General features: G+C 32.5%; 1 protein-coding gene across 2 annotated transcripts; it reads right to left on the bottom strand.

The window, feature by feature from the left end:
* Window positions 1-2,607: 2,607 nt before the first annotated feature.
* LOC140450271 (B-cell receptor-associated protein 31) lies at window positions 2,608-18,560 on the bottom strand. 2 transcript variants are annotated; one of them, XM_072543795.1, is made up of 4 exons: window positions 18,490-18,560; window positions 18,128-18,380; window positions 17,430-17,704; window positions 2,608-3,771 (listed from the first exon to the last, which is right to left on the bottom strand). In XM_072543795.1, the coding sequence occupies exons 2-4, from the start codon at window positions 18,354-18,356 to the stop codon at window positions 3,589-3,591; spliced, it is 687 nt and encodes a 228-aa protein (XP_072399896.1). In that variant the 5' UTR covers window positions 18,357-18,380; window positions 18,490-18,560; the 3' UTR covers window positions 2,608-3,588. The 2 variants fall into 2 exon arrangements, with proteins under 2 accessions (XP_072399896.1, XP_072399895.1); XM_072543794.1 differs by lacking the exon at window positions 18,490-18,560 and having other exon boundaries at window positions 18,128-18,483.
* Between the last annotated feature and the right edge of the window lie 6,958 nt (window positions 18,561-25,518).

The following is a 25,518-nucleotide window of genomic DNA, read 5'->3' as shown; positions in this document are numbered from 1 at the left end:
AGATTTAGGATCGAGATTACAAATAATACTGAAAAACTAAAATTGCGAATTTTGTCATGAAATTTGGTATGTGCGTTTACAATAAGTGGAACAACTTTTCCAAATAAGTTTTTCCGATTTCTCTAACGCGAAGCAAAATATCGAAAATTTACCCTGTTTGTGGATTCGCAGTAAGCCGCGTTTAAAATTTAAATTTCAGATGACTATCTTAAAAAAATGTGCACTAACAACATGTATGACTGTGCAAAATGTCAAATCTGTATGTATTTTAGTAGCTGATATATAGAGTTGTCTTCATCTTAAATGCGACACACTGTATAATAATGAATACTAGTGTTCAAGATGCATCGCGATAGCTGTAAAGAAATTAATTAGAAGGACTGAAAAGAATCGTCAGTGTGCCTGTAAAATTGTAAACTGTTCGCTGAATAACGTCTTTTGCAGCAGTGTCAATCCTACCCAATTTTTTATTTGGTCGCTTTCGTTTTAAGGAATGATCTGTAACTGTGCCTAATTTAATAATTGTATATATCGTCTTATACCCGATTTTTTTAATACATGAATTCTCGAAACAATTGCATTATCAGCCATCCCAATATTTTCTTTTTTCAAACACTCATACATATTTAAAACTATTCTTTGGGATTGTACGTGCAAATCTTTATTTTTTAATTCAGAGCTGTCATTAACATAATTGTCATTATTTATTGATAACACAGAAGTTGATGCATCTTAAAAAATGCCATCCTAGAAAAATATAATATTACTTATAACTTATATTACCTATACCTTATAAGCCTCCGCCTCTGCAATAGGAAATATTTTAGGGTATCGCATAGCAGACAACAGGTGTTCATTAGAATTTATTGGTTTGCGCTTCGCGCTGTTGCCATAATGCATGAGTTTAAAATTAGTGAATATAACCTTAATACCATTATTAATATATCTGCAATTTTTCATGTTTCCAGGTAAGGTATAAAATCAATGAAATTTGGAAAAAAATAATACAATTCTTGAAACCGTTTTTGAGAACTTGGATTCTTAAAAGTTGTCTGATTTCTTAAAAGTCGATCATTATATCTATAAAAGTATTACCGCTAAATTCACCAACAGGGCAACGTCGAACGTTCAAATTCTCTCCAGACTACAATGTTGCCAATATTCGAAAATTACTTAGAATATAAGTAATATATACAAAGTTCACGGTTGCTTTAATTCATTAGTGAAGAGTCCATGGAAATATTAGTACCTAGTTAATTAATTTATATATATATTTTTGAGAATAAGTTCATATTATTTTTTAAGAGTGTCGTTCGTTGACTAGCAATTGAATAATAACGAATAGAAAATAGAGAATATTTTTTAAATATAACCTTAGGAATTTTAGGAAATATGTCTGACAACCTTGATTTGAAAGGCGGTCTCTTTGATACCAGAATAAGACATGTTTATGTTGGAAAATTATTAGTGGATGTACTATACGAGCTAGTGAACCTTCAGAAACTGAAAACCAAGACCACTGGACCAACACTCTTCAAAACTTTCTTCATGAAAGTAGACAGGGCGCAACCCAAAAACGTTTAAAAACACGGGGCAAAAAGTTACAGTGTCTGCAGGTAAAGGGGTAAGCTTAAGAGATTTAGAACAACCATTAATCGGAGAAGAAAGGGAAACTGACGAATATAGAACAAGTAGTGAGGATGACTAAAGTGGAACAGAGCTGCAGACTGAAGAAGAGGCTTTGGTTGAAAGTAAACAAATTGAAATGGGCGAGACCGATTGTTCTATGACATTAATACTTTTGTACTTGTTAAATTAGTTTCACCAAATAATGTATATAAATATTATGTTGGGAATGTTAGAGGTAATTGATAAGAAGAAAAATCTTTATCTTGTCAATTTTCTTCAGCAAACATCAGAAAAAAATGGGGGTCTATTTTACGTATCCTGAAATAAAAGATGAAAGTGTAATTGAGGGGAGTCAAATTTTTAAAATTCTTGAAAAAGTGACTGATATGAGACGTCAGAGATACTAATTTCCCATTCTGTTATGAATGGAAAATATTCGAATTGAATAATTTTTTTCTAGTTCAAGTTTTTGTTTAATGTGGAATTTTGAGTTTTTTTGTTAGTCTTATTTTATAGAATGTGTTTAGAATTAAGGAGCCCTGTTTTAGTTTATATTCATGATGCTTTGTCGAAATAATTTTTTTTTCAAATTTAAAATGTTTTTTTTCTCTTATTTTTTTTTCTGTCCGAAAGTTTTTTATCTTTTTCTGTCCGAATTACCCCCTATTTTTATTCGCCACGTAGGGGCGAATTCAGACACTAAATAACCCAAAAAATTAAAGTGTGGCAGTAAAATTTTAAAATTTTTATCAGAATCTCTTATGCTGGAGATATTAAAGTATTTAAATTATTTTTTTGGAATTTTTTAGAACTACTCCAAACGATTTATTGTCAAAAACAACGAAAATCGTCCGGATTCACCCCGAGTGACGGTACATAACCTCTTCAAACTCTCACCTCTTCATTTATGAATCTCTGCGGAAGTTGTTGACTAGTGTTGCGTCACCTTTATTTAAAAAAATTAAATTACTTGTAGACTCCTTTTTTAAAATGAATTTATTTTATTAAATTATACAAACTCATGTTATTCAAAAAAAAATTATAATAAATTAAAAACAAATGGAATACAAAGATAACAGAAAACCAAAAACATTTTCCTGCAATTGACATAATAAATAAATGCAGTAGACACTGGAATCTCTAAAATCAGCTACATAAAAATAGTTCTTCAAATTAACGACAACTGCTGATCACATCACCAGTGCTCATGAAACATCTGTGAGATGTTTCCAATGTATTCAGAAAAATCACTGATTATTGGAAATGAAAAGTAACTCAATATAAGAGTTTATGCAATTACAAATTGTGATTCAAACGATTTAACGATTTTAATATCTGCTATGTGTACTACAATCACTTATTATGTCAAAAAACCATCAGTCAAAACGACATACATAACAATTCTAGGGACAATATATTCGTGTATGTAGAAAGGTACACACAAAGTAGATTTTTAAAAGATTTGTCTGGTCTGCTGGATAAGTGAAACAAGGTCTGTTGATAGTATGTTCACGTTTAGGCATATTAAAGATATTCATGTGGTTTTTAATTGATCTGGTCATTAACAGTCCAGATCGGCGGGAGAGTTATGACATGGCTGCACGATAGAATAGATTGTATAAAAATCCCCTTAATGTATATTTATTTAATGTAAATGGTTGAACTGGAGGTTTTTTTAATACAACGGTTGAAAATCAGTGCAGTTTTTTCAAAATTCTTAAGCATATTAATAAAAAACTCGTTCCACGTGACCTCTAATGAAAATGAAAACAATAAAGATTTTGAAAAACTAATTTCAAGACAAATTTTTTATCTACTATTCGAATATTATTAAAAAATAGCATATCTCTCACTATAGCCAATCACCAAGTCTTATCTTATTTACACTAGAGCTTGTTACAATCAAAGCTTTTATTATAGATAGTTATAGGATGTGCAATCAACGTTTTTTAATGTACATTATTCGCCTTTCTTCTCAGCTCCCTGGACTGTCAGCTTCTTTTGTAGTTTGCTGTGCTCCTCGGCTAATCTGTCATATTCCTTGGCCAAGTTCTCAGCTTGAATCTTTATGGCAGTCTTATCGGTCTGTTCTGTTTTTAATTCGTCTTCGAGTTTCTGAATTTTTGTCTTGAGTTCGTTTACCTGAAACAAATTGAAAATACAGTTTTTACACTTCTTTATATTCACAACATGTAATTTCAGTGTAACAAATAATTATTTATCAAGAAAAGTTTAGTCATAGTTTTGAAAATTAAGTCTTTATTATTTAAAGAAAAAATTCTTGAATTTTTGAAAAATGTATAATCTGTGAAATAAAGCCTTAATTGTATTAATATAGTATTATCATTAATTAGAGTTGGAAACGATATGAAAATTGTGGTGTGATAATACAGTAAGAATGAAAAAAATTGCTGATAATTAGAATTCGATGTAGTCTCCAGTTAAGACAAATTAGCAAATAAAAAGCCTTTTTCGTAACACTCTTTGATTCAGGTATCTAATAACTTGTTGAGACTAAAGACAGTTGAGCTATCCACTGCAGCACCCTAGAAGATTGCTCCATATCGCATAACAGAAATACAACTACCTAAAAGAAAGAACGCTGGATGAAAATATTATCTGCGAAAAAATGAAAACCAGGACAGATAAGTACAAAAGTTCATTCAAAATTACTGTTCCAGAACTAAAAATACCTCATTTAATGCAGGAAGAATTAGCCGAACGGTGTAATTTTTAACCATTTTCAGAATACACAAAGGCACCCCAGTGTCAAAAGACACTCTATGGTGGTATAGTTAACCAAATATAGCTGAAAGTCTGAAACTAACCACGCCCATAATGCGCATTCTTCATCCGAAGGATCTCGAACTGATCCACTTGCCACTTAATATCTACCGTTTGTGACGTGAATAACTCGGTACAGTCTGCGCGAAACATTTTTTGTAAGTACGAACCGCAAAGGCGAGTCATTTCCAAATTTGCAAATCTGTGTTGGAAAAAAAGCCAAAAACAATAAACCGTGTAGAGATTTGAAAAAAGTGCAGGAGCGTGTGGTATTGGCAACAGTTGTTAGTTTAAGCAGTGTTCAAAAAATTGTTCGGGAAATGCAATTAATTGAAGACGGCGGCGAATGTTTCTCATTTGTAACTCCAGACAAAAAGAGGAAAAAAAAGCGCTTCAAAAACGTGCTCGGGCGATTTTGATATAGGGCGTCTTCGACGTTATACAGTAGACTCCCTCTATAACGAGAACTGAAATGGCAGACTAATTACCTCGTTATAAGCGGATCTCGTTATATCCAACAACAATAATACTGTGCATACATATGAATATGTAGTTTTCTAAAACATTAACTTTCTGTAGTGAAGCCATTCGGAGCAATATAAGATGCTAATAAATATTGTTTGAATGGCGTTTTTAAAACGAAGTTGTTTACTTTTACTGTCAATGAAATGCATTAAAACAAAAAATCCGTATTCTGTAAATATGTATAAAGCGTATTTTCAAGAATAACATAAACTACTGCTTCTGCAATTGCAAGAAGTTATTTTGTCATTTTTGACTGCTTTAAATTGTCCAGTATTCTATCTATCATATTTTCTAAAGATGTGAAACAGTTTTATGCTTCTTCGTTTGCGTTTTGTCTTTGGATAAAGTTTCTGACAACCTTTAAAACACTTTCCACATCTTGTCTATTAGGACCCATATTATTAGGTGTGAATGGTCAACCCCCTACAATGACACTTGTGAATCATAAATTGTACATTTCCGACTAAGAATCATAAATTGTAAGAAGTTTATTGCGGGCGGCCGGCAGTTAAAAAGGGTATTTATTTATAGCTACGGCCGGGCCAAAACGTAAAAAACACGTTTTTTGATATTTTCTCTCGTTATAAGCAAATTTACCTCGCTATAGAGGGAGTATACTGTATTTATAATGGATTTTTGTATAACACAAAAACAAGTGCCAACTGTGAAACGCATACACAGAACATTTGCAGAAGAGTACAACTAGTCAGGTTCAATAGAAGGCCTACGAACAGTAATTAGAAAGATGGGATTTCGTTGGCGAAAAACCAGAATTAATGGAAAAGCCCAATATTCAACATCTTAGACTGAATTTCTTACGTAGTATGAAACGTTACAGGAACGCAAATCGCCCAATTATATACATGGATGAAACATACGTCCATTCATCTCATACCTACCAAAAGAGCTGGCCTGATAGTTCAAACAAGGGCCTACAAAAACCAGTATCTAAAGGACATATGCTTGTGATAGTGCATGCTGGAGGTGAAAGTGGTTTTGTTAAAAACGCTTATCTGCGCTACAAACCTACTATAAAAACAGGAGATTATCATGATGCAATGAACTACGACAATTACAAAAAGTAGCTTCAAGATAAGCTGATACCAAATTTGCCCCCGAACAGCGTTTTAGTGATTGATAATGCACCATATCACAACGTACAAACTGAGAAATGTACAACTATATCTTCCAGAAAAGCAGAAATGCAGCAGTGGCTGACAACTTGAAATATTTCGTTTACAGATGACATGTTGAAATTTGAACTATACGACATTATAAAATTATACAAACCTCGCTTTAAAACGTATGAAATTGACAAAATACTCGAGGATAAAATTGATAAAATAGTCGAGGATAAAGGACATTCATAAATGTAGGTGTCGATAGTGACAGTGCTTCTGAAAATGACCAGATGGACTCTGATTCTGAGTCAGATGATTCAGAAATATGAACCTGAGACACTCATGTTGCATTTCTTCAGAAACTGTTAGGTATTATAAACTTTTAATAATTTTTTAGAAATAATGTTATTTTTATTTAGTTCTCCGCGGACGATTGTAGCAGTCGTAACGAAAGAATTTTTAATTTCCCTCCTTAATCATTTATAGGGCCCCTACACGGTCATTAATAATCACATTACAAAATATTTTGTATTCTTATTTTTAATATTTTATATATGACTTAATTATATAATACTAAATATCTCATTTTTTTAACTCCGCCATTGCCTGGTCCCAAGTCCAGGATGAGAAAGGAGGAGGGTTGTGCGTTGGGCTAACAACCCAACCACATAAAAAATATTTTGTTATGGAATCGTCAAGATGCCTCGGAATTGGACTGAATAAAACGATGACGACAAATGCTATGGAAATGGATACGAGAAGGGTTATATTATAAATATCTCATTTTTTACCATTCTATTTTTTGTATTTTTAAATATGTACAAAAAGGCCGCTTTTAACAAAAGGTACTGGTACAAAGACACCATATTTATGCTTCACGGGAACCGAACATCTAATTTCTATTAGTATTGCATTAGACGATTTTATTACTACTTTACTACCCTACTGGTTACGCTCTTTTTCTCCGAAACCTTTTGGTCAATATAATGGTAATATAAAGTATAAATGGTCAATATAAAAATATAATTTTTGGTTTATAATTTATAGTAACACAAGCGGTTTTTGTTGGATCTATTTTTTTACATCTCACTTTGTAGAACAAATACCACAAATATACTGAAATATACTGAAGAAAAGTAATGACAGTAATAATAATTGTGTACGAGACCTATTCAAACTTTACGTTTCTATATTTGTGTCTCCGATTGTACCTATATTTTAAAGTTCACCCGCGCGTACAGGCTATCTTTTTCCTTCCGAGTGCGTTCTCACTTCATTGCTCGCACAGGCAGTTAGAATTTCAGACTTTCAGCTATTTTTGGTGAACTGTACACACCAAAAGAAATTATCAGTAATCCACTTAAATACGCAATTAATCAGAACAAGTATTGATGCCATTAATTTTATCCTAAATCATGATGAATGCTTTGCTCTTTGTTTAACTGAGCACTGGAAAACACAAGAACAATTGAGGGACTATAATATGAGGAATTTTAAACTGATGTCTTCATATTGTAGAAGCAGTTCACAGGAGCGTGGTGGCAGTGCGGTATACAAAAATTATAAAAGCCCGGGAAGATATTTCTAGTTTATCAGAAATATCGGTGTTTGAGTGTTCCGCTTCAGAGGTGAGAATTGATAAGAAGATTTTAATCCTATCCATCTACTGAACCGAAGACCCATAAGTTTTAATAAAATTAGGTCAAATGCTTTGTGATTTAGTTGACAAGGACTCCATTATATTTCTGATTGGTGATTTAACTTAGATATGCTGCTTGAGGGTGCGAGATGGTCAGACACATTAAAAATGTTTTTGAGAACCTTTCATCAAAGACTATACACATATACAAGGTAACAAAAAATCCTGTATAGATATTTTTACATATTTGATTCCGTTGTATACAATCCTCATACATCTGATCATACTGCTCAAAAAGTAAAATTTTAATCAAAAAAATTTGAGTCAAATATAATAAAAAACGAATATTGAGCGAAAATAAAGATTTTTTTCAATTTATGTTGGGTAATGCAGACTGGGTATCTGTTTTTGAGACATTAGAAGTAGATAATCAGTGGGATGCTTTTATGAATATAGTCAGAAAATTTTTATACAATGTTTTCCACACAAAGAGATAAATACAGCAAATAAAAAAAATTCAAAAGTACTTTGTTTACGCTGTCTAGTAATAATGTTGAATACGAAGATATTTACAGGACATAAAAACGCAAATACAATTCTTTACTAACTCAATATCGAAAAACATGTTTTAAAGAACGAATTGAAAATAGAGCAAATAAAACTAAAATGTTTTATAAATAAACGAAAATCATTTCTGTTTAGAGGGTGACCCTCTAATGAAATAAATAAAAAAATAAAATTTTCAAATTGATATCCAACAAAATAATCATTGCATGTTTCTAACTCCCGTTTCAGAGAAAAATAAGCCACATAATAAATAACTTAAAAAATAAGCATAGCTCTAGTTAAATGATGAAATATCAACCAACTCAATTAAATTTGTTTCATTTGAGAATTCTCTTCCTCTTTGAAGGTGATGTTACTGAAGTGGGTTCTTCCATCATTCTCAAAAATATTCAAAAAGGTGATATATTCCAAAATACAAAACTTTTTTACTACAAACAACTTATTTAGTAGTTTGCAGCATGGTTTTCTCGCAGGGAGATTTGTTAAGACCGCTACCTATGATTTTATATCAAAAATTTTAGAACTAGAGGCAAGGATGAAAACACTATACGCTTTTTTAGACATATCTAAGGCTTTCGATAGCCTAGATCATGTTCATCATCATCATCATCATTGGTGCTACAGCCCTATAAAAGAGCCTCGACCTTCCCAAGTCTATTACGCCAGTCAGTTCTATCCATTGCCAACTGTTGCCAGTTTGCTGCGCCTATTTTTCTACCATCTTCGTCTACACCATCCCTCCATCTGAGTTTTGGGCTACCCCTACTTCTACTTCCCACAGGTTGTGACATAAGGATTCTTCTAGGAGGGTTGTTCTGCTGTGATCTTCCTAGATGTCCTGCCCATCTTAGTCTTCCTATTTTTATAAGGGATACTACGTCTTTACTACCAAATATATGTTTATATCTGTGATATATCTGGTAAGTTATACCTCCTTCTCCAAACACCATTTTCACAGATGCCACCGAATATTCTTCTCAGGATCCTTCATTCAAATATAAGCAGGAGGTTTTCATCTGCCTTGGTAATGGTTCATGTCTCTGACCCATATGTCAACACTGGTATAAAGGTTTTGTATATGGTTATTTTTGTTTTTTGGCTTAAGTTTCTGCTTCTCATATGTCTACTCAGTCCAAAATAGCATTTGTTTGGCTAGAATTATTCTTCGCTTGATTTCTTCCGCCATGACGTTCTCCTTGGTGATCAGGGAGCCTAAGTATGTGAATTTGTCCACCACTTCAAAGGTAGAGTTATCAACCGTGAATTGGTGGCCGATGTTTCTGGCTCTATTGTTGGGTATTGATGCCATTATCTTAGTTTTCTCCTCATTTACTTGCGGGCCCATATTTTTTGAGGCGTATGACAAGGTGGTCACTAGATCATGTTCTCTTATTAGAAAAATTACATCTTTATGGAATATAGGGACCGGCATTAAAATGGATTAAATCATTTCTCACATATAGGTCACCAAAAGTATGCTTGGAGAAACAGGGATGTAAGGTTTACTCTAAACCGATCAACTTAAAATTAGGCATACCACAGAGGAGCGTCTTGGACCTTTTCTCTTTTTGGTCTATATAAACGACCTTCCAAATGTGGTGGTTAGTGGTTTCTCAAACCTTGTAAATTTCGCTGATGACTCAAATGCGCTGTTCTGGGAAAAAACATTAAAAACACTTCTCACAGTGGCAGAGCAAACTCTAAGCAAATTTTCTATCACAAAACACAAAGCCTGCTAGATCAGTTAAATTTCTTTGTCTCCATTTTGACCAGAACTTGAATTAGGGGGGGGGATACAAAATTTGACCAAAAACCAGAATAGAGCCTGGTACTCATTAAGGGTATTGAAGAGCTATCTAGACCAGGGGATTTTACTATGAGTATATTATGCAAACTTTTATTCTGTTATGCGATATTGAGTAATCTTGTGGGGTGCAGCAAGCAGTGTAGCTCAACTGTCTTTATAATCCAAAAAAGGCAGTTCAGGTGATTTTAGGACTAAAGGCAAAAGAATCATGAATATATTACAAGAAGCCTTAATTTGAATTTCCCACTTTATAGATTGTCTCTAACAGTGAGAAGTCATTTGTTTGCGTGTGTTAAATTTTATCACAGCCTACCATCTGACATTCAACAGGAAATACACCATAGAGCTTTTAAAAGAAAGGTTTTTCGACACCTAGTTAACATTGAGCCCTATACTGTGGCGGAGTGCCTGGCCTATCCTTCTCCCTGATCAGCATATTTAATTTGTAATGTTAATATATTTTAATCTGGTATGTTAATTTACTCTACTCTACTCTATTACGTAAATAAGATGATTGTTTCAGATTTTGTATCCTTTGAAATCAGCAGCAGAACCTGATAACATTCAAAATGCAGCCTGTTATAATCAGCAGCGATGCCTGATAAGGTCCATTCGCTCAACTCAGGCATATTTTGACAGATTCATTGCTGGAAACCTACAACACAAAAGTTCCTAGCTCACAGTATTAACAGCTTAGATAAACTTTTATTACAGACTTCTTTCATTGAAAAAAGAAGAATTATTATAAATAGTGGAAGTGTATACTAAACCCATAAAATTTTGGGTAGTATATATTTAAAAGATATATTTTAGTTGTTATAATTTAACATAACTTTTCATTAAATGGTGCAAATAAATAAATAATGATTGTCGGTAATTCGTAAAGTTCTATTTTATATACTATTTAGTTTGTTTACTATTAATATTGGCTATAAGTGCGTGTGCTTGGTTGTATAGTAATTTCCAGCCACTTCTGGTCTGTCAAAAAGTAACTAACTTCGCAAAAAAATAATTACTAAATTCACTAGACAGTTCGGATGGGGAATAGCGAACCGACTATGCCATTGGGAATGTAGGTAAATTGGCCGACCTTGCTAGAGAATTAAATCTAGAGGTAAATCGATGATGTTCAAGATCTAAGCAAGAGCCAACCTGAACCTTTAAATCCTTAAAATGAGATAGTCAAATGACTGTTGCAAACTTGACAGAGGGTCTGGTTACAGACCAAGAGTTAGACAGAACATAACTATTAATGACCATAACTTCAAAGTAGTAAAAGAGTTTAAATATGTGGGGGCAGTAATCACAGATGACAACCACAAAGAAAAAGAGGTCTCGCTCTGGGGAATAGAACATTATACTCCCTATCATCATTATTAAGGTTTAAGCTGCTAAAAAGACAATCTAAATTAAGCCTATACATGTGAATTATTCGCCCAGTTGTTACATATGCAAGTGAAACAGACTGTACATCAGCGGGAATTACACCCCGAGTTGCAAAGCCAGTCAAGTAGACGTGGGGAGGAAATTTTGTGTGAAACAAAAAGAACTTTGGTTCACTGGGCATTATAATTGAATTTTATTAAATATATATTTTCTTTCTAAATTATTATTTTATTTAGCATTTGCTCCAATTGGATATAATTGTAAAATATAGTTATATGTACTCCAAATCCAAGTATACAAGTCCATACAAGTCATCACCCAAAGGAATAGACAATGACTAACTTTTTTAATGAGAAATAATTTAAAGTTCATGAGTTTATTGTACCTAGAAATTTTATTAACAATAGCACTTGAAATGGTATCAACATTTATCTTAATGTTTTGTATTTATTATCAATTTGATATGATTAAACTATTTATATTAATATAATGTGAATAGATATATTTAAAACTTTATTATCATGATTCCCTGAAGCCAATTGTTATGTAGTAATATGGACAAGCTTCTTTGATAATATGGACACAAATTTATGTTTTAATCTTATCATGGAGAATTCAATGCAATTGAACTGAATTGTGCTAGCATAAAAATGTATTGTATCAAATGTATCGTAACAATAAACGCAAAAAGTTTGGAAAAATAAGAACTAAATATAAGTTTAGCAGATGAGAAACGAATACAGTTATAGGATATGTGCTGGTCCTATAATGAAATCTTAGTTGATCAAATATTCCATTTATAAATATTTTACCATTTTGGAAATACGTTATTTTCATTTTTACTCCTACAATTCTCAGTATTTGTTTTTGGATTAATCCAATTCACTCTTTGTAACGCTTCTATTTTATTCAATTCACTGATATTCGATCCTATTTTTATCTTATTTATTAATTTAAGCAATTAGTTATCTCTTATTTATTTTGTAATGCTGTATAAACTTTGAATTAGTCAGATATTTATTATTTTGGTATCTACAGAATATCAATTTAAATATTTCAGTACAAAAATCTATTATCTTATACAAACTAAGATCAAAAATTAGAAAAAAAAGGCAGTTTTAAATAAATTTATAAGGAAAGCTACTGACCCAAACAAGTTGCTGATCACCTAATGTAAAACATATATTGATTCAAGTATACAGAGTGTACATCATATAAAAAAATAGATCATAAATTAAACCACATATTTTGGGGTCAAAAATATCTTGATTAAATCTAACTTACCTGAATTATTTCTTGGTCACCTGGAGGTCTCGACCTTAACTTTAATGACTTTTACTTTGAGGATTTATAAAAGAGGACTTATAAGAAATTATTAACGAAAAATTGAACACAGTGATTAAAGCTGCAAATTGATTTCTTCTGAAGCCAGTGATTGTGCAAAATATTCAGTTTTCCTTTTTAAAACACCACAGAATGTGTATTACAGAAGATAATTACCATTTTATCACATATAAATTACACTTCATACTTTTAAATATATCAGGAAGATTCAATCCATATTTTTTGGACCTGCGAATAACATGAAAATTCATGTATAATATATGTTTTATTACATTGAATTTTTGAAACATGACAAACAGGAGACTGTATCTTGATAAAAACTTTTTTTTCAAAAAAGTACTACATACAAAATACTTCGGTCCAGAACCAGCCATATGAACGCCAAAAAGGACCATCCATGACTGGAAAAAAGCTTGGATCTGAGCACAAAATAACTCTCAAAGGAAAAATATACCTGATCTAGCACAATGTCAAAATGTATATTGGACAGACAAACACTAAAGGCACTAGATCCCAGATAGTAAATACTTTTTGGACACTGCCAGTTGACTCCATGGTACCAAACTACTAGACCTCTACAAGTTAGTACAAGGTTCCAGAATTCTGGAATGGTAACATGAATAAATGAAAGATGAACAATAAGTTTAATGGCTGCTGTAAAATCAGCTTATAACAGACAGCTTCTAAAAAACTAACATTTATAAAAATTTTGGAGGTTTAAGGGATCAAAACCCTATACAATTTTTATGGGGTGCACTATTATTTTCATTTTGCAAAATCCAAGTTATTTTTGGCTGTAGAAAATGTGATTAATTTATTCACGATCTTTTTATTACACCTTGTATATGAAAATTTCCAAATGAGACACTCACACTAAATGTATCTAACTGCTTAGGCCTGGTTGTATATTTAAAGGTTTTATGGTCAGTTAAAAGATAAACACCAAGTTCAATAAAGTTTTATATTATTTGATTATACATTTTATAGTTTTCTCATGATGTAATTATTAAAATTACTATGTAGGCAGAAAAATATGGTCTGACTTCATTATTTACAGTTGTTTTTAAGAAATTATTTTTATAAAATTTATACAGGGATCATAGTTCAGTATTATAAGACTATGATTACTTGTTTTGCATATTCTAGAAGCATAAAGGCAGCTTTTTTTATGTTATATATAAACAATTATATCTTTATCTCAAAACTGTCAATTTGGTATTAAATACTCTTATTTTTAGTCTTGTAAATTATTATTCTATAATAGATACCTTGCATTGTTTGCTTGTGTGTCCAAAGCTGGAAATCACAGCTTAGAAACAGTACATCCAATTTCAATCAAATTGGTGAACATGTTAATTTTTTGCTACATTTTTTTGAAACTACAATTTTAGTATTTGAGGAGGTAACAAGCTTAAGTCACACAAAAATCAAAGTTGAGTTAGATATGCCAATGCATTGTTCTGTTGTAGCCAAAGTGGTTTATTCTATAAAAACCACCTTTACATGCAAAACAACTTATTTACACAGTTCTGGTCCATGCAAACCAGCTTATTTCCAACCAACCAATAGGAGAGCTACAACTGCCACTTAGCTGGCACAGTGCGTCTTGCAAATTTGAGGTTATGTAAGGCTTTTGTATTAAAAGTTTTTGTGACTGCTGTTTAGATTGTCAAAGTATTTAAAAACAATTAGTAATTATGTCATTATTTAAAGGAGAATGGATGGTGCAGATGAAAGTGTAAGTGTTGGTGAACGAAATGAAGGGACTAGAAAAAGAAGAGTTACAGGAGGAAAAAGGAAAAGTGAATAAATGACCAGGCATGCAGCTCCTAAAAGAACCATGTAAGCACAACAATAATCGGTTCAAGAGCGAAAAAATAAGACCTAATTACATCAACCCTTTCAAAGAAGAGTTTTATCGTTTTTTAAAAGACAACACAATATAACTGCCAGTCTGATTCATACTACACAAATCAAAAAATATATACCTAGGCCGGTAAACAAAAACAAAAAGCAAAAACCTGGACCTGAGTGAAAGTACTCAATAAAACACTTCTTTCCAACTGTCTCTGGTGCTAAAACTTCTGTATGTTTAACATTTTTTCGCACTGTTATTGGTGTTGGTGAAGCTAGAATAAAAAACATAGCCAAAAAAGTGGATTTTGGGTTTGCTGTTGAAGAGAAAAGATGAGTTTACATTACCAAAAATAAGAACTATCTGAAAAGTGTTAGAGAGTACATAAAAAAGCTCAGAGGAACTGAATCACATTACAGCAGAAGGAAGTCTAAAGGATTGTATCTGAGTAGTGATTTAATTATTAGTAAACTAAGTAAAATGTATAATGATGAGTGTTAAGAGGATTTAAAGTTAAATGCAGCATGTTTAGGAGAATTTTTATAAACGAGTTTAACATAGGTTTTAAGTCACCTGCCTCCGATACTTGCAGCATGTGCTGCCTTCTAAAAGAACAAATTAAAAGTGCACAGTCTGCAGAAAAGTCACAGCTAATGGTTGAAAAGCGGATTCATTCAAGAAGAGCAAAGGCATTTTATGAATACATGATAATGATTGTTCCTCATTCTGTTAGCCTTTGCTTTAATCTTCAACAAATACAGCCACTACCAAAAAGTCCAATTCAAGAAGCTTACCCGAAACAAATTGGATTTTATAATTTTTGTATTACTGATCTAAAAACTCAAAACCCTATGTTCTATACTTGGACAGAGAGCAGGCAGGAAAAGGCAGTGTGGAAATATCATCGGCTCTATTTAACTATTTGACAGAAGTGATTTTCACGGCAGTTCTGTACAAGGTTGTTTAGCAATGGTTGTGTTTCTCAAAATAAAAATAATATTGTCCTGAGAACACTGATTCATTTTTTGGAAACACACAAAATATCAATCCAAAAATTTTTATTGTATTTCCCTGTACACAAACATAGTGTTTTAACCGACCATGTTTTTGAAAGAGTAGAAAAGCAGTTGCGAAAAAAAACCATAATTTTAATTAAAGAGGAATACCATGACATCTACAGTGGTATAGGCAAGATAAAAGCACTAGGAGAAGATTGGCCAGTACTTGATAATAAGACGCTAAATGAATACTATAAGGACATCCAATCAATTAGTGAACTGAAGAAAATTACCCTACCAGACACAAGAAGAAACTGAACACCTCCAAAAAAAGGGAAAAGTCTTACAAAAATGTTGTGTTGGTAAGAAGCTTAAAAAACTACAGGTATGAAGGAAAAGAGTCTTTTGTATCTTTGAGAAAGAAAGGGAAAAATAATCTAAGACAAGTGAGACTGGAAGAACTACCACTTCATCATGTGTTAACCAAACAAAAGACCAAAGAAGTTGACAAACTTTCGAAAAAAATCTTTGGAAAGGACTGATCCACGCCTTGGTTGGTACAAGAGTTTGATTTTTGATGACCCCACTACAGCAGCTGCTGGTGAGGAGCAGTAAGAAATGTGTGACTGCCTCGACGATGAATGTTGTGACTTGCATATTAAAAAACTGTTTGCTGCATTAACAACATATTATGACAATGTTTGTCAGTTAGGCAAGGCCTCTATTATTATTTTATAAAAATAAAATTTTATTCAGCAAACTATTGTTCCTTTACTTTATTGCTTTATTAGTTTATTAACCTGTAAATCAGCTTATGTACACAACATTTTACATGCAAAACGACTTACATGCAAAACGATTTTAGCTACCCTAACTATAATAAGTATTTTAATCGCATGTTTGGAACCTATACTATTGCATAACATTGATTAGAACTCATTATCCTTCTTCAAAGCAAAGCTACAAGTTTTTCGCCCTCCCTGAAAAATTACCTATTTGTGACTTAAGCTTGTTTGCATTTTACCTCCTCATTTATTTAGTTTATTCATGAAAATCAGCTTAAATGCAACCAAAATTAGTATGAATGAATAGGTATTTTTAATACCTTTCAAATTTGCTGAAGGTCCCATGTATGTTCATTCAAACTTCAGTCTGTAAGTATATCATTGAATATCATGTCTTATATACTGTGTTATGCTCTTCATTCTGTCTGTCCCACAAATTCCGTTCTACACATTCCAAGATTGTAAATAATTATTAATAAATTTTGGAATAATAAATATTAAATAATTTACCTCACTAGATTAACTCAACATTAATTAACATAACTGCCAACATTTTGGTGGCTTCAAAAATGGAATCAATCTCAACAAAAATTAGGAGACATAAAAACAACAGTTACAAGATGGAAGAATAAGTGTAGCAATATGTAAGACTTATAGCAATAAGTAAGAACTATAGTAAACAGACTGAGATTAGGACATACATGTGTTAATCCAATGTGTGCTGTAACAGTTTAAGTGTTCAACATATCTTACTTGAATGCATGGCATATTCAAATGAATAACTATTCGTCAGTTTTAAGTTTTCTTAAATCAATAGAATCAAATATAAACATCAGTGTATGTAAAAATAAATGTGTAAAAGTCAATGCTTGTAACAACCAATGTAATTAAAAATCTATGTACGCAAAATTTTTCTAAATTAATAATATTTTTAAATATTGACTAGAATTTGTCAGGTAAAATAAAAATAAATCATTTAATAATCTCACCTGGTCATGAGCTTCATTACTCTCATTTTGTGCTACTTCTCCATGTTGGGCTAACAAGCTCTTAGCTGCAGTAGTTGCACTTTGGGCTTGTCTCATTGAAGCTTCTGATTGGGCTTGTAAAGTAGCTTGTTCAGAGATTAGAATAACAAGTCTTCTGATGACAAGTGATAGGAATAAAGCAAAACCGGATATGTAGAAGTTACGTTGAGCTCTGAAGAGTCTCATGCTGCCTTGCATCTCACGATCAAGATGAGCATGGCCATGTTCTTCAGCTTCTGTAAATAAAATATTTTATATGTATATTGAATAGCATTTACAAATACAGTTAGAAAAGCTTTGGCAGTTTAGCTAGGCTTCTATATATTTAAATTATGAATATAGGCAGTAAATACAAAATTTAACAAAGAGGAGAATCCTCACAAACTCAGTGTTATATCTAAATCATCTGAAACAAATGACAATTCCTATTCTAGAAGGAATAACACACAAGCAACAAAGCTTGGTTGTATTTTTAGTGTAACAGTTAACCATTTTTTTATTTCAACACTTTCAGTTGCTTTCGGGAACAGAAAAAAATTTTTTTTTAATAAATTAATTTTTAATAATTAATACAATGATCAGAAAATAGGTGGGTTCACGTGCATATTAATAGAAAGCAAAGTCCTATAACTAAAACTGTAAATTGATAAGGCACTTACCTAGATTAGAATATTTTCTCATTTCCCTAATGGCGTCAAGAAGGAACAATACTAAAATACCCAGGAGCATCAAGAAGTAAAATCCGGCTTGCTTCTGTAATCCTTGCAAAAACTTCGATTTGAAGAAAGAATTCCATCTTCTTGGTGAAGCAACAGGGAGTACCAAAAGGAGTACTACTGCGATTTCTGCGTACAAAAACCCGGCGATAATTGTCCACTGCAAACTCATCTTGCCGATTTGGAATGAGGTTAACTAAAACGAAATAACAAGAGAGAGATCGGTAATTATAGCTATTTAAAGAGCTGAACAATCTCTGATGTGGCTCTAATCTATTTTTAAAATTAAAATTTATATTACTCACTGTTCTAAAGATCAAAATGACGTAGACCTAAAGTTGACACTGACAGCTGACAGATCCACAGCACACAGCACACCACCCCAAAACAAGTAGTACAAATTCTACACTGTAAAAAGTGTGTAGTAAAACTGCTGATTTAAATAACCCTGATTAATCGAGGTAAAATTACTATGTAAAAACCAGTAAAAATACCACTTCAATTATACGTATCTTTAAATCCTAATAGAATTTTTTCTTATAACTCAGTAAAGTTACCGTATTTAAAAGGTAATTTATCACTGGAAGACGGTTCAAATTTTTACAGTGTATAATTCCTGGTCTACACCACAGAACACGAATTAAAATCCGACAAATACTTGTTCTGTGATCTACACCTACACCGAGAAATAACGCCAGAAAGTATGTTACTGTTCATCCATCAAATCGCATAAGTTTATTGCCGATTTAATAAAAATTCGTGTTGAATTGCACTATGGTATTAATTTTAATATTATAATTTTCGCTAAATATAACCATCATCATTCAAGAAGAATTCAGTTTGCCTTGTGAACATCGTTTCATGACAGTTAGTAGGTCAAACTGTAGCGAATTTGACCAATAATATAAAAATAACGGAAATATATACAATCATGCATTATCGATCACAGATTATACTTCATATAGTTCTAGGACATTTGTCGGTCACTCAACTTTGGAATATCTTGACAAATTAATTGTCGGAAACATTGAAACATACAAAACAAAAATTCCTACCTCTCACTATAAATAAATTTACTGATGCAGACTTCATTCATTAAAAAAAGAAGAATAATCATGAATAATGGGAGTTTTTATTCATTAGTTTTCATTAAAAACTTTCCATTTGTAAATATTAATATAACCCCCCAATGGCACTATAGCCGAAATCGAGCCTTGGCCTCCTCCAAAATATACCAACGACCTTGCCGATCTTCTCCAAGTTCTCACGTGCAAATTTTGTGCGTCCGCTGCCATTTCATCATCCCACCTTTTGTGGCCTTTCTTTTTGTCTTGCTCCTTGCATTTTACTATCTGGGGCTCTCTTCGGCAATATTTCGTCCTCTATTCTCACTATCTACATGAAACAGCCCATCCAAGTCTCTGAAGTTTAACGAATTCTGAGATCGGTGTCTCTTTAAACATTTGGTAGAGTTTATGGTTGTATTTGAATTTGTATACTCCGTTGACGTTAATAGGTGCAAATATCTTCCTTAAGAATTTTCTTTGAAATATTTCGATCTTTCTTTTTGTATTTTATATCGTCACCCATGTCTCGTATTCATATGTAGGGTCTGATACCTAATTTAGTAGACCCTGATTTTCGATCTCAAGTATGCGTTTTTGGAGCGGAGGGGTGGCGGTTTTTGACAAAACACCGGTTTTCGATTATACCGGTTTTTTTTGCTTACGGTTTAACCTGGCGGTTATAACCGGCCAAAATAAACCGGTTTTTCCAAAAACCGGTTTTCGGTTTTTTTAATAAAATAGGTTACAAAGTTACATTTACAATGCACTTTAGTTTGCGATACTACATTCGACTCGATATCAATATAATCAAAAATAGTACTATCAAAAGAACATCAATATAAATATAAATAAAACACAATTTTTAATAAAACCATTTTATTCTACTAATTATTATATTTATTTATTATTTTATTATTATTATTATATATTTATTGATTATTATTAAATATAATATAGCGTAAGATTAATATATACATATTACAATAATATACAATAAAAGTATAATATAAGTAGAATGAAATAATATTTTAAGTAAAAAAGTATAGGTTAGAAGGTTACAAATAGGTTATATTATATGAAATGGATTTAGCATTATGTTGGCCAGTATTTTTCATGAAGCCTATGGATAAAAACTCGTTCATATATATGTTGGTCGGTCAAGCGGCTTCTTTCATCTGACACAATATCATTCAATGATGACACCAGTCTCTCTGATGCCACCGAACTTCCAACCAACGACATGTATTTTTTAGCTATAAAGCCAAGCCTGGCATACAGGTTCTGTTCTGCTCCTAGAATGAAAACGGATCACTTAATCTCGGCAGCAAAGGCTGCTGCAGATATAGAGTCAATCAGAACTGGAACCACTGTTCACCAACTCCAGATCGTGTGAAGACCAAAGAAGGTTTGATTTTAAACTCACTTTAGCTTCTTCATTCTAGAAGGAGCAGGAAAGAGAAAGTTTTCCGAATTTGGTAAGATACATCCTAACTTCCGAGCCTAAATTGGATGTGACTGTCTCCGCCATAGATGGATTCAGATATAGTTTTTTGAACCTCGGGTCCGTGATCGTAGCATGGCAAAGCAGGGGTTTTCGTAAAAGCTTAGTGCCCCACTCTTGAAGGCTAGTTATAAGCTTTTGGCATAACTTTTGGGCTGTACTAAGGTTTGGCTTGAGGTTTTTTAAAGATCTTTCGATAATAGACACAAGGGGATAACATGGCTAGCAGTAATGTACTGGGAACCCGATATCTCCTTTGTGGCCTCATCGAAAGGCGATAAAATTTCAATAGTCAGATGTAGAGAACAGTAAACCAAAATTATTATACTACTGCTCAACAGAGAGAGCTAAAATAATTCAGGTTCTATTGTCATTGAATATATTATGAGAGTAGAATATAATATGCAATTATTGTATTTAATTAATGATGCAAATTTAATTTACCATTTAAAAATATAATCTTCTAAAATACCCACCAATTTTCCTCTCCTCCCAAACCCAAAAAATTCCCCACTCCAAACCATTTCAATTTATAAAAAATTTCCCGAAATCTTTCAAATGGGATTTAAAAAAAATTATATCAACATAAATATTTAACTTAAAAATAAATTGGATAATGCAATTCATCTTTTATTTTTACTACCACCAAAAAAAATTTATCATGTATTTCTTTTAACACGTTTGTATATTTGTATAACAGATACATTTTAACTCATTTAATACTTCCTGTATGGGTGTATCGTTTTTAAAACGTAGGGAAATCCTTGAAGATTCGTATTCATAATCGGTAATTCGATATTCATAGTCAAAACATTATTTTTGGTAATCAGAAAAAGCCATTCTCCCACTTTCAATTTCAAGAGTCAAGTGTGAAAAATAGTACCAGATCGCTTCTTATGTAAATATTACGACTACAAATACCTTTTCAACGAAATATTATAATAAAACTTAATTGTTTCTGGCTGATGTGAGTTTGCACTTTCATTTTGTTTCTGTATTATTTATAAAATAAAATAAAATTTGAATTATGGTTTTTATGGAATAATTACTTGTGAATAATAATTATGATTGGTATCCAAAATATTACCTAACCTAATCCTAATCACGGTAAAAACCTAATAACCGGTTTTTACTTTAAAAATAAAAAACCGGTTATAACCGGGACAAAAAAACAACCGATAAAACCGGTTATTGCGAAGTAAAAAAACCGGTTTTCGGTTAAAACCGGTAGGTTTTTCCCATCCCTAAGCGGAACACATGGGCGAGTGCAAAATAAGCTTTGTTTCCGTTTACTATTTTTTGAATTTCTGGTTCTTTTGTTTCATCACTGCTTAATGGAACCCTCAGATATGTAAAACTTTTTTTACTGTTTCAATATCGTCCTCTAAGTCAACTCTGCTCTGAGCTTTTTGTCTTTTGAATATTGTAACGTGTTTTAGAATAAAACGAGCGGTTATGAGTTATTTAAAACGATTTTGTCCCTTTTGTCTATCAAGACATGATCAATTTGTTAATATATCACGGTCTGGGGAAAAAGTCCAGCTTATGATTGTTTTTTCTACTGGAAAGTTGATTAGTAATTCTCCAATTTTATTGGTGTTCTGATAGAGTGAGTGTTTACGAATGGTTAGAAATAAATGTTATTTGCCTATTTGCACATTCATATTTCCTAGTAAGATCGTGACATCATTTTTCGGTTAGCTGTCGTATACTTCTAGTTGTTCGTATAACTATTCATCCATTTCTTTGTTGTTGTTCTGTTAGGCACTGTATATTAATGAATAAGAGATTAAAGAATTTTGTTTTTTTTAATTCTTAGTTTACATATTCTCTCATTATTTCTTTTAAAATCTAATACGGCGTGTTTCATCTTATTGTTCACTATCAAGGCTACTCCATAGTCATTGATATTAACTAAGATACTAGCAAAGAATATAGACGCATAAAGGACATTTCAAATGGGCGATTTGGTCACGGTTATTAGGGAAACGACGGGAAATAGCGAACAGCGGGTGATTGCGAACATCACAGAATACATGCGTACGTCATCTGTATCATTCCGTTGTAAACTTCATTTCGTGCTTCCTACTAGTCTGCACGTGGTGGCATAGATACACAGTTGCCCCGTATTTGTGGAATTTTTACAGCGATTTTAACTTCACAAGAAGACCAGGATCAGGTCGTAGAAGGGTAACTTCCGAAAGAGATGATCGATTTCTGGTCTCATCATGTTTGAGAAATCGGCATCTAACTTCAGTTGAACTGGCAAATCGTCTGAGCGAAGTGAGAAATGTGGATGTAAGCAGATGGACAGTTCGTCGACGACTTGTAGAAGGCAATTTATTATCCAGAAGGCCAGCCCTATCTCCAATACTATCCATAGAACATCGCAGAGCTCGCCTTGCTTTTGCAAGAGAACATGAAAACTGGAGTGATGCAGATTGGAGCAATGTATTGTTCTCAGATTAGTCCAGATTTTGTCTAAGGTCACCAGACGGCCGAGAAAGGGTTTGGAGAAGACTAGGAGAGCGATATTTTCAATGTAATATTGCGGAAAGAATAAGTTATCGGAGGGGCTCCGTTATGGTTTGGGCTAGTATCAGTTCAGTAGCCCATACTGATTTAGTTATTGTAGATAGAGGTTCTATGACTGCTGCAAGATACATAACAAGTATTTTAGATCAGCATGTGATACCTTTTGCTCCTTTCATTGGACCTAATTTTATTTTTATGGACGACAACGCGCATCCTCACCGTGCTAGAATCGTCAACCAATATATAGAGGAGGTGGGAATTGTCCGTATGAACTGGCCAGCTTGCAGTCCCGATCTCAATCCCATAGAACATCTATGGGATATGATGGGAAGACGTCTTCGAGCACGAGTACCCCGTCCAAACAACTTGGCTGAACTTACAGCGGCTCTTCAAGAAATATGGGACTAATTGGATCAATTTGATATCCAGAGGTTAATTACCTCAATGCCTAGACGTGTACAGACTGTTATAAGGGCCCGAGGGGGAAACACTAGATATTGATTTATTAGCAATGTTTTTCTTAATTTCAGAAAGTTTTGAATATTCTTGTAGTTTTGAGTTTTGACGTATGTTTCTATAAATAAATGATTTTTTTGGAGTCAAAATTATTTTAATCTAACATATACTTTTACATATATACCTGATTTAAAACTAATATCTTCAAACGTTTTCGTTTTTCAGCAAATAATATCCATGGATCGATTTTTTTTGCACCTGAGTGTACTTCAAAACACTTCCGAAGAAGACGTCTGCACACAGGCGTACGAACGGAGCTATTTAACTTATGCGTCCACGCTTATTAAAATTTCGATGTCAGTGATTTGCAAACTGTCTTTTTTTGTTATTTTTTTTTCACAATAAAATCTTAAATTTTAATACATTATTTTTAATTTTAAAACTAAAAAGGTATAAAATTTTCAATATTAAAAGTATTTATTTTTTTATATAAATAAAATTTTATAACTTTGAATTAAAAATAGGTTTGTTTCAACACAACGAAAAACCACCATGTTACTTTTTATTATACGGTTTTCCTTTTTTATTACAAAAATCTACGAAATTAAAAAAAAAAACATTCAAGATATTGTAACGAACAAGCTTATTTCGACTTACCCCATATAACGGTTGCATCTCGAGACGATGATGTATGTTCGAGAGTGTTCCTGATGTATCGACCGGGGACCGGGTAAGAGATCGAGGCGTCAATACAGGCGAAAATATAGGTGGACTATTCCAGATTATTCTAATACACAATATCTTGTATATATTGGCAGCGCTGATATTAGTTTAATTAGTTGGTAAGATATTATCGTACTGTAAATTTATAAATAAATATATTTATATAAATCAGAACCGCTCGTTTTATTGGTAAAACGCTACAATATATTCAACCAAAAATTTCAATTTTATCAAGACTTTTCATTAGCCTTTTTAGACTATTTTCGAAATTATTTTATTGAACCTTTTCACCCAGTCCTGTTCAAAAATGTATTTAATGAAACATTTTACTAAATTTTGAAATTTTCTATTTCGCCGAAACTTTTCATCCATAATCATTTAATAACAACTAAAAGCATTCCCGAATTATTTTTGAAATATTTAACAGTAACTTTTCATGAATGCTCTGTGTGAAAGTTTTCACGATGTATGGGTACATGCAAGAGTGTCAGTCCACCATGGTTGAAATTCCTCTCTATCTCCGAACAGTTATCTTCCAACGCTGACATGACAACCTCTTGAAATTGTTCGGCGGCCATGTCTACGTCCAATGTATACCTTAGCGTCCCTTTAATCTTACTTAAACAATATCTCAGGTCTGTTTGATATGCTTCCCAATTTGTTTTACGAGGATTATGGTAAGTTTCCTTGATATGCTCATTACCTGTTATTCCAAAATGTCTCGATGTCTGAACAAGACACCTTATTTAAGACATGCCATTTTTTAACAGTTTGGTGTTTGTACTTCCCCAAATCAGATGGTTCGCATTCGCATCACAGCCAATGATTAATTGCAGTCTATTTTTTCTAGCATCTTTCACTAGCTGTTTTAACTCCCTTGATGGCGGTTGTTCGGTATCATCATATGGGAGGTATGCTGATCTGAGGACTATCTCCTTCATACCTCCTCCCTCCGTGACCTTTATCTTTACTGTCGTTAAGTCCGTGGTACAGAAATTCATCAACGGTAATGTTTTGATATTTCTTTTGGCTATTATGCAGATCCTTGGGAT

This window comes from Diabrotica undecimpunctata, chromosome 9 (assembly GCF_040954645.1).
Source record: "Diabrotica undecimpunctata isolate CICGRU chromosome 9, icDiaUnde3, whole genome shotgun sequence".
Lineage (NCBI taxonomy): Eukaryota > Metazoa > Arthropoda > Insecta > Coleoptera > Chrysomelidae > Diabrotica > Diabrotica undecimpunctata.
Note: the sequence above shows the minus strand (reverse complement) of the source record. Positions and strands in the feature narration are given on the sequence as shown.

Coding starts and splice junctions, on each gene's coding strand:
- LOC140450271 (XM_072543795.1), bottom strand. CDS start 18,356: ATGAGTTTGCAGTGGACAATTATCGCCGGGTTTTTGTACGCAGAAATC. Junction 17,705..18,127: donor GAGAAAATATTCTAATCTAG/GTAAGTGCCTTA, acceptor TTTTATTTACAG/AAGCTGAAGAACATGGCCAT. Junction 3,772..17,429: donor GTAATGAAGCTCATGACCAG/GTGAGATTATTA, acceptor AATTTGTTTCAG/GTAAACGAACTCAAGACAAA.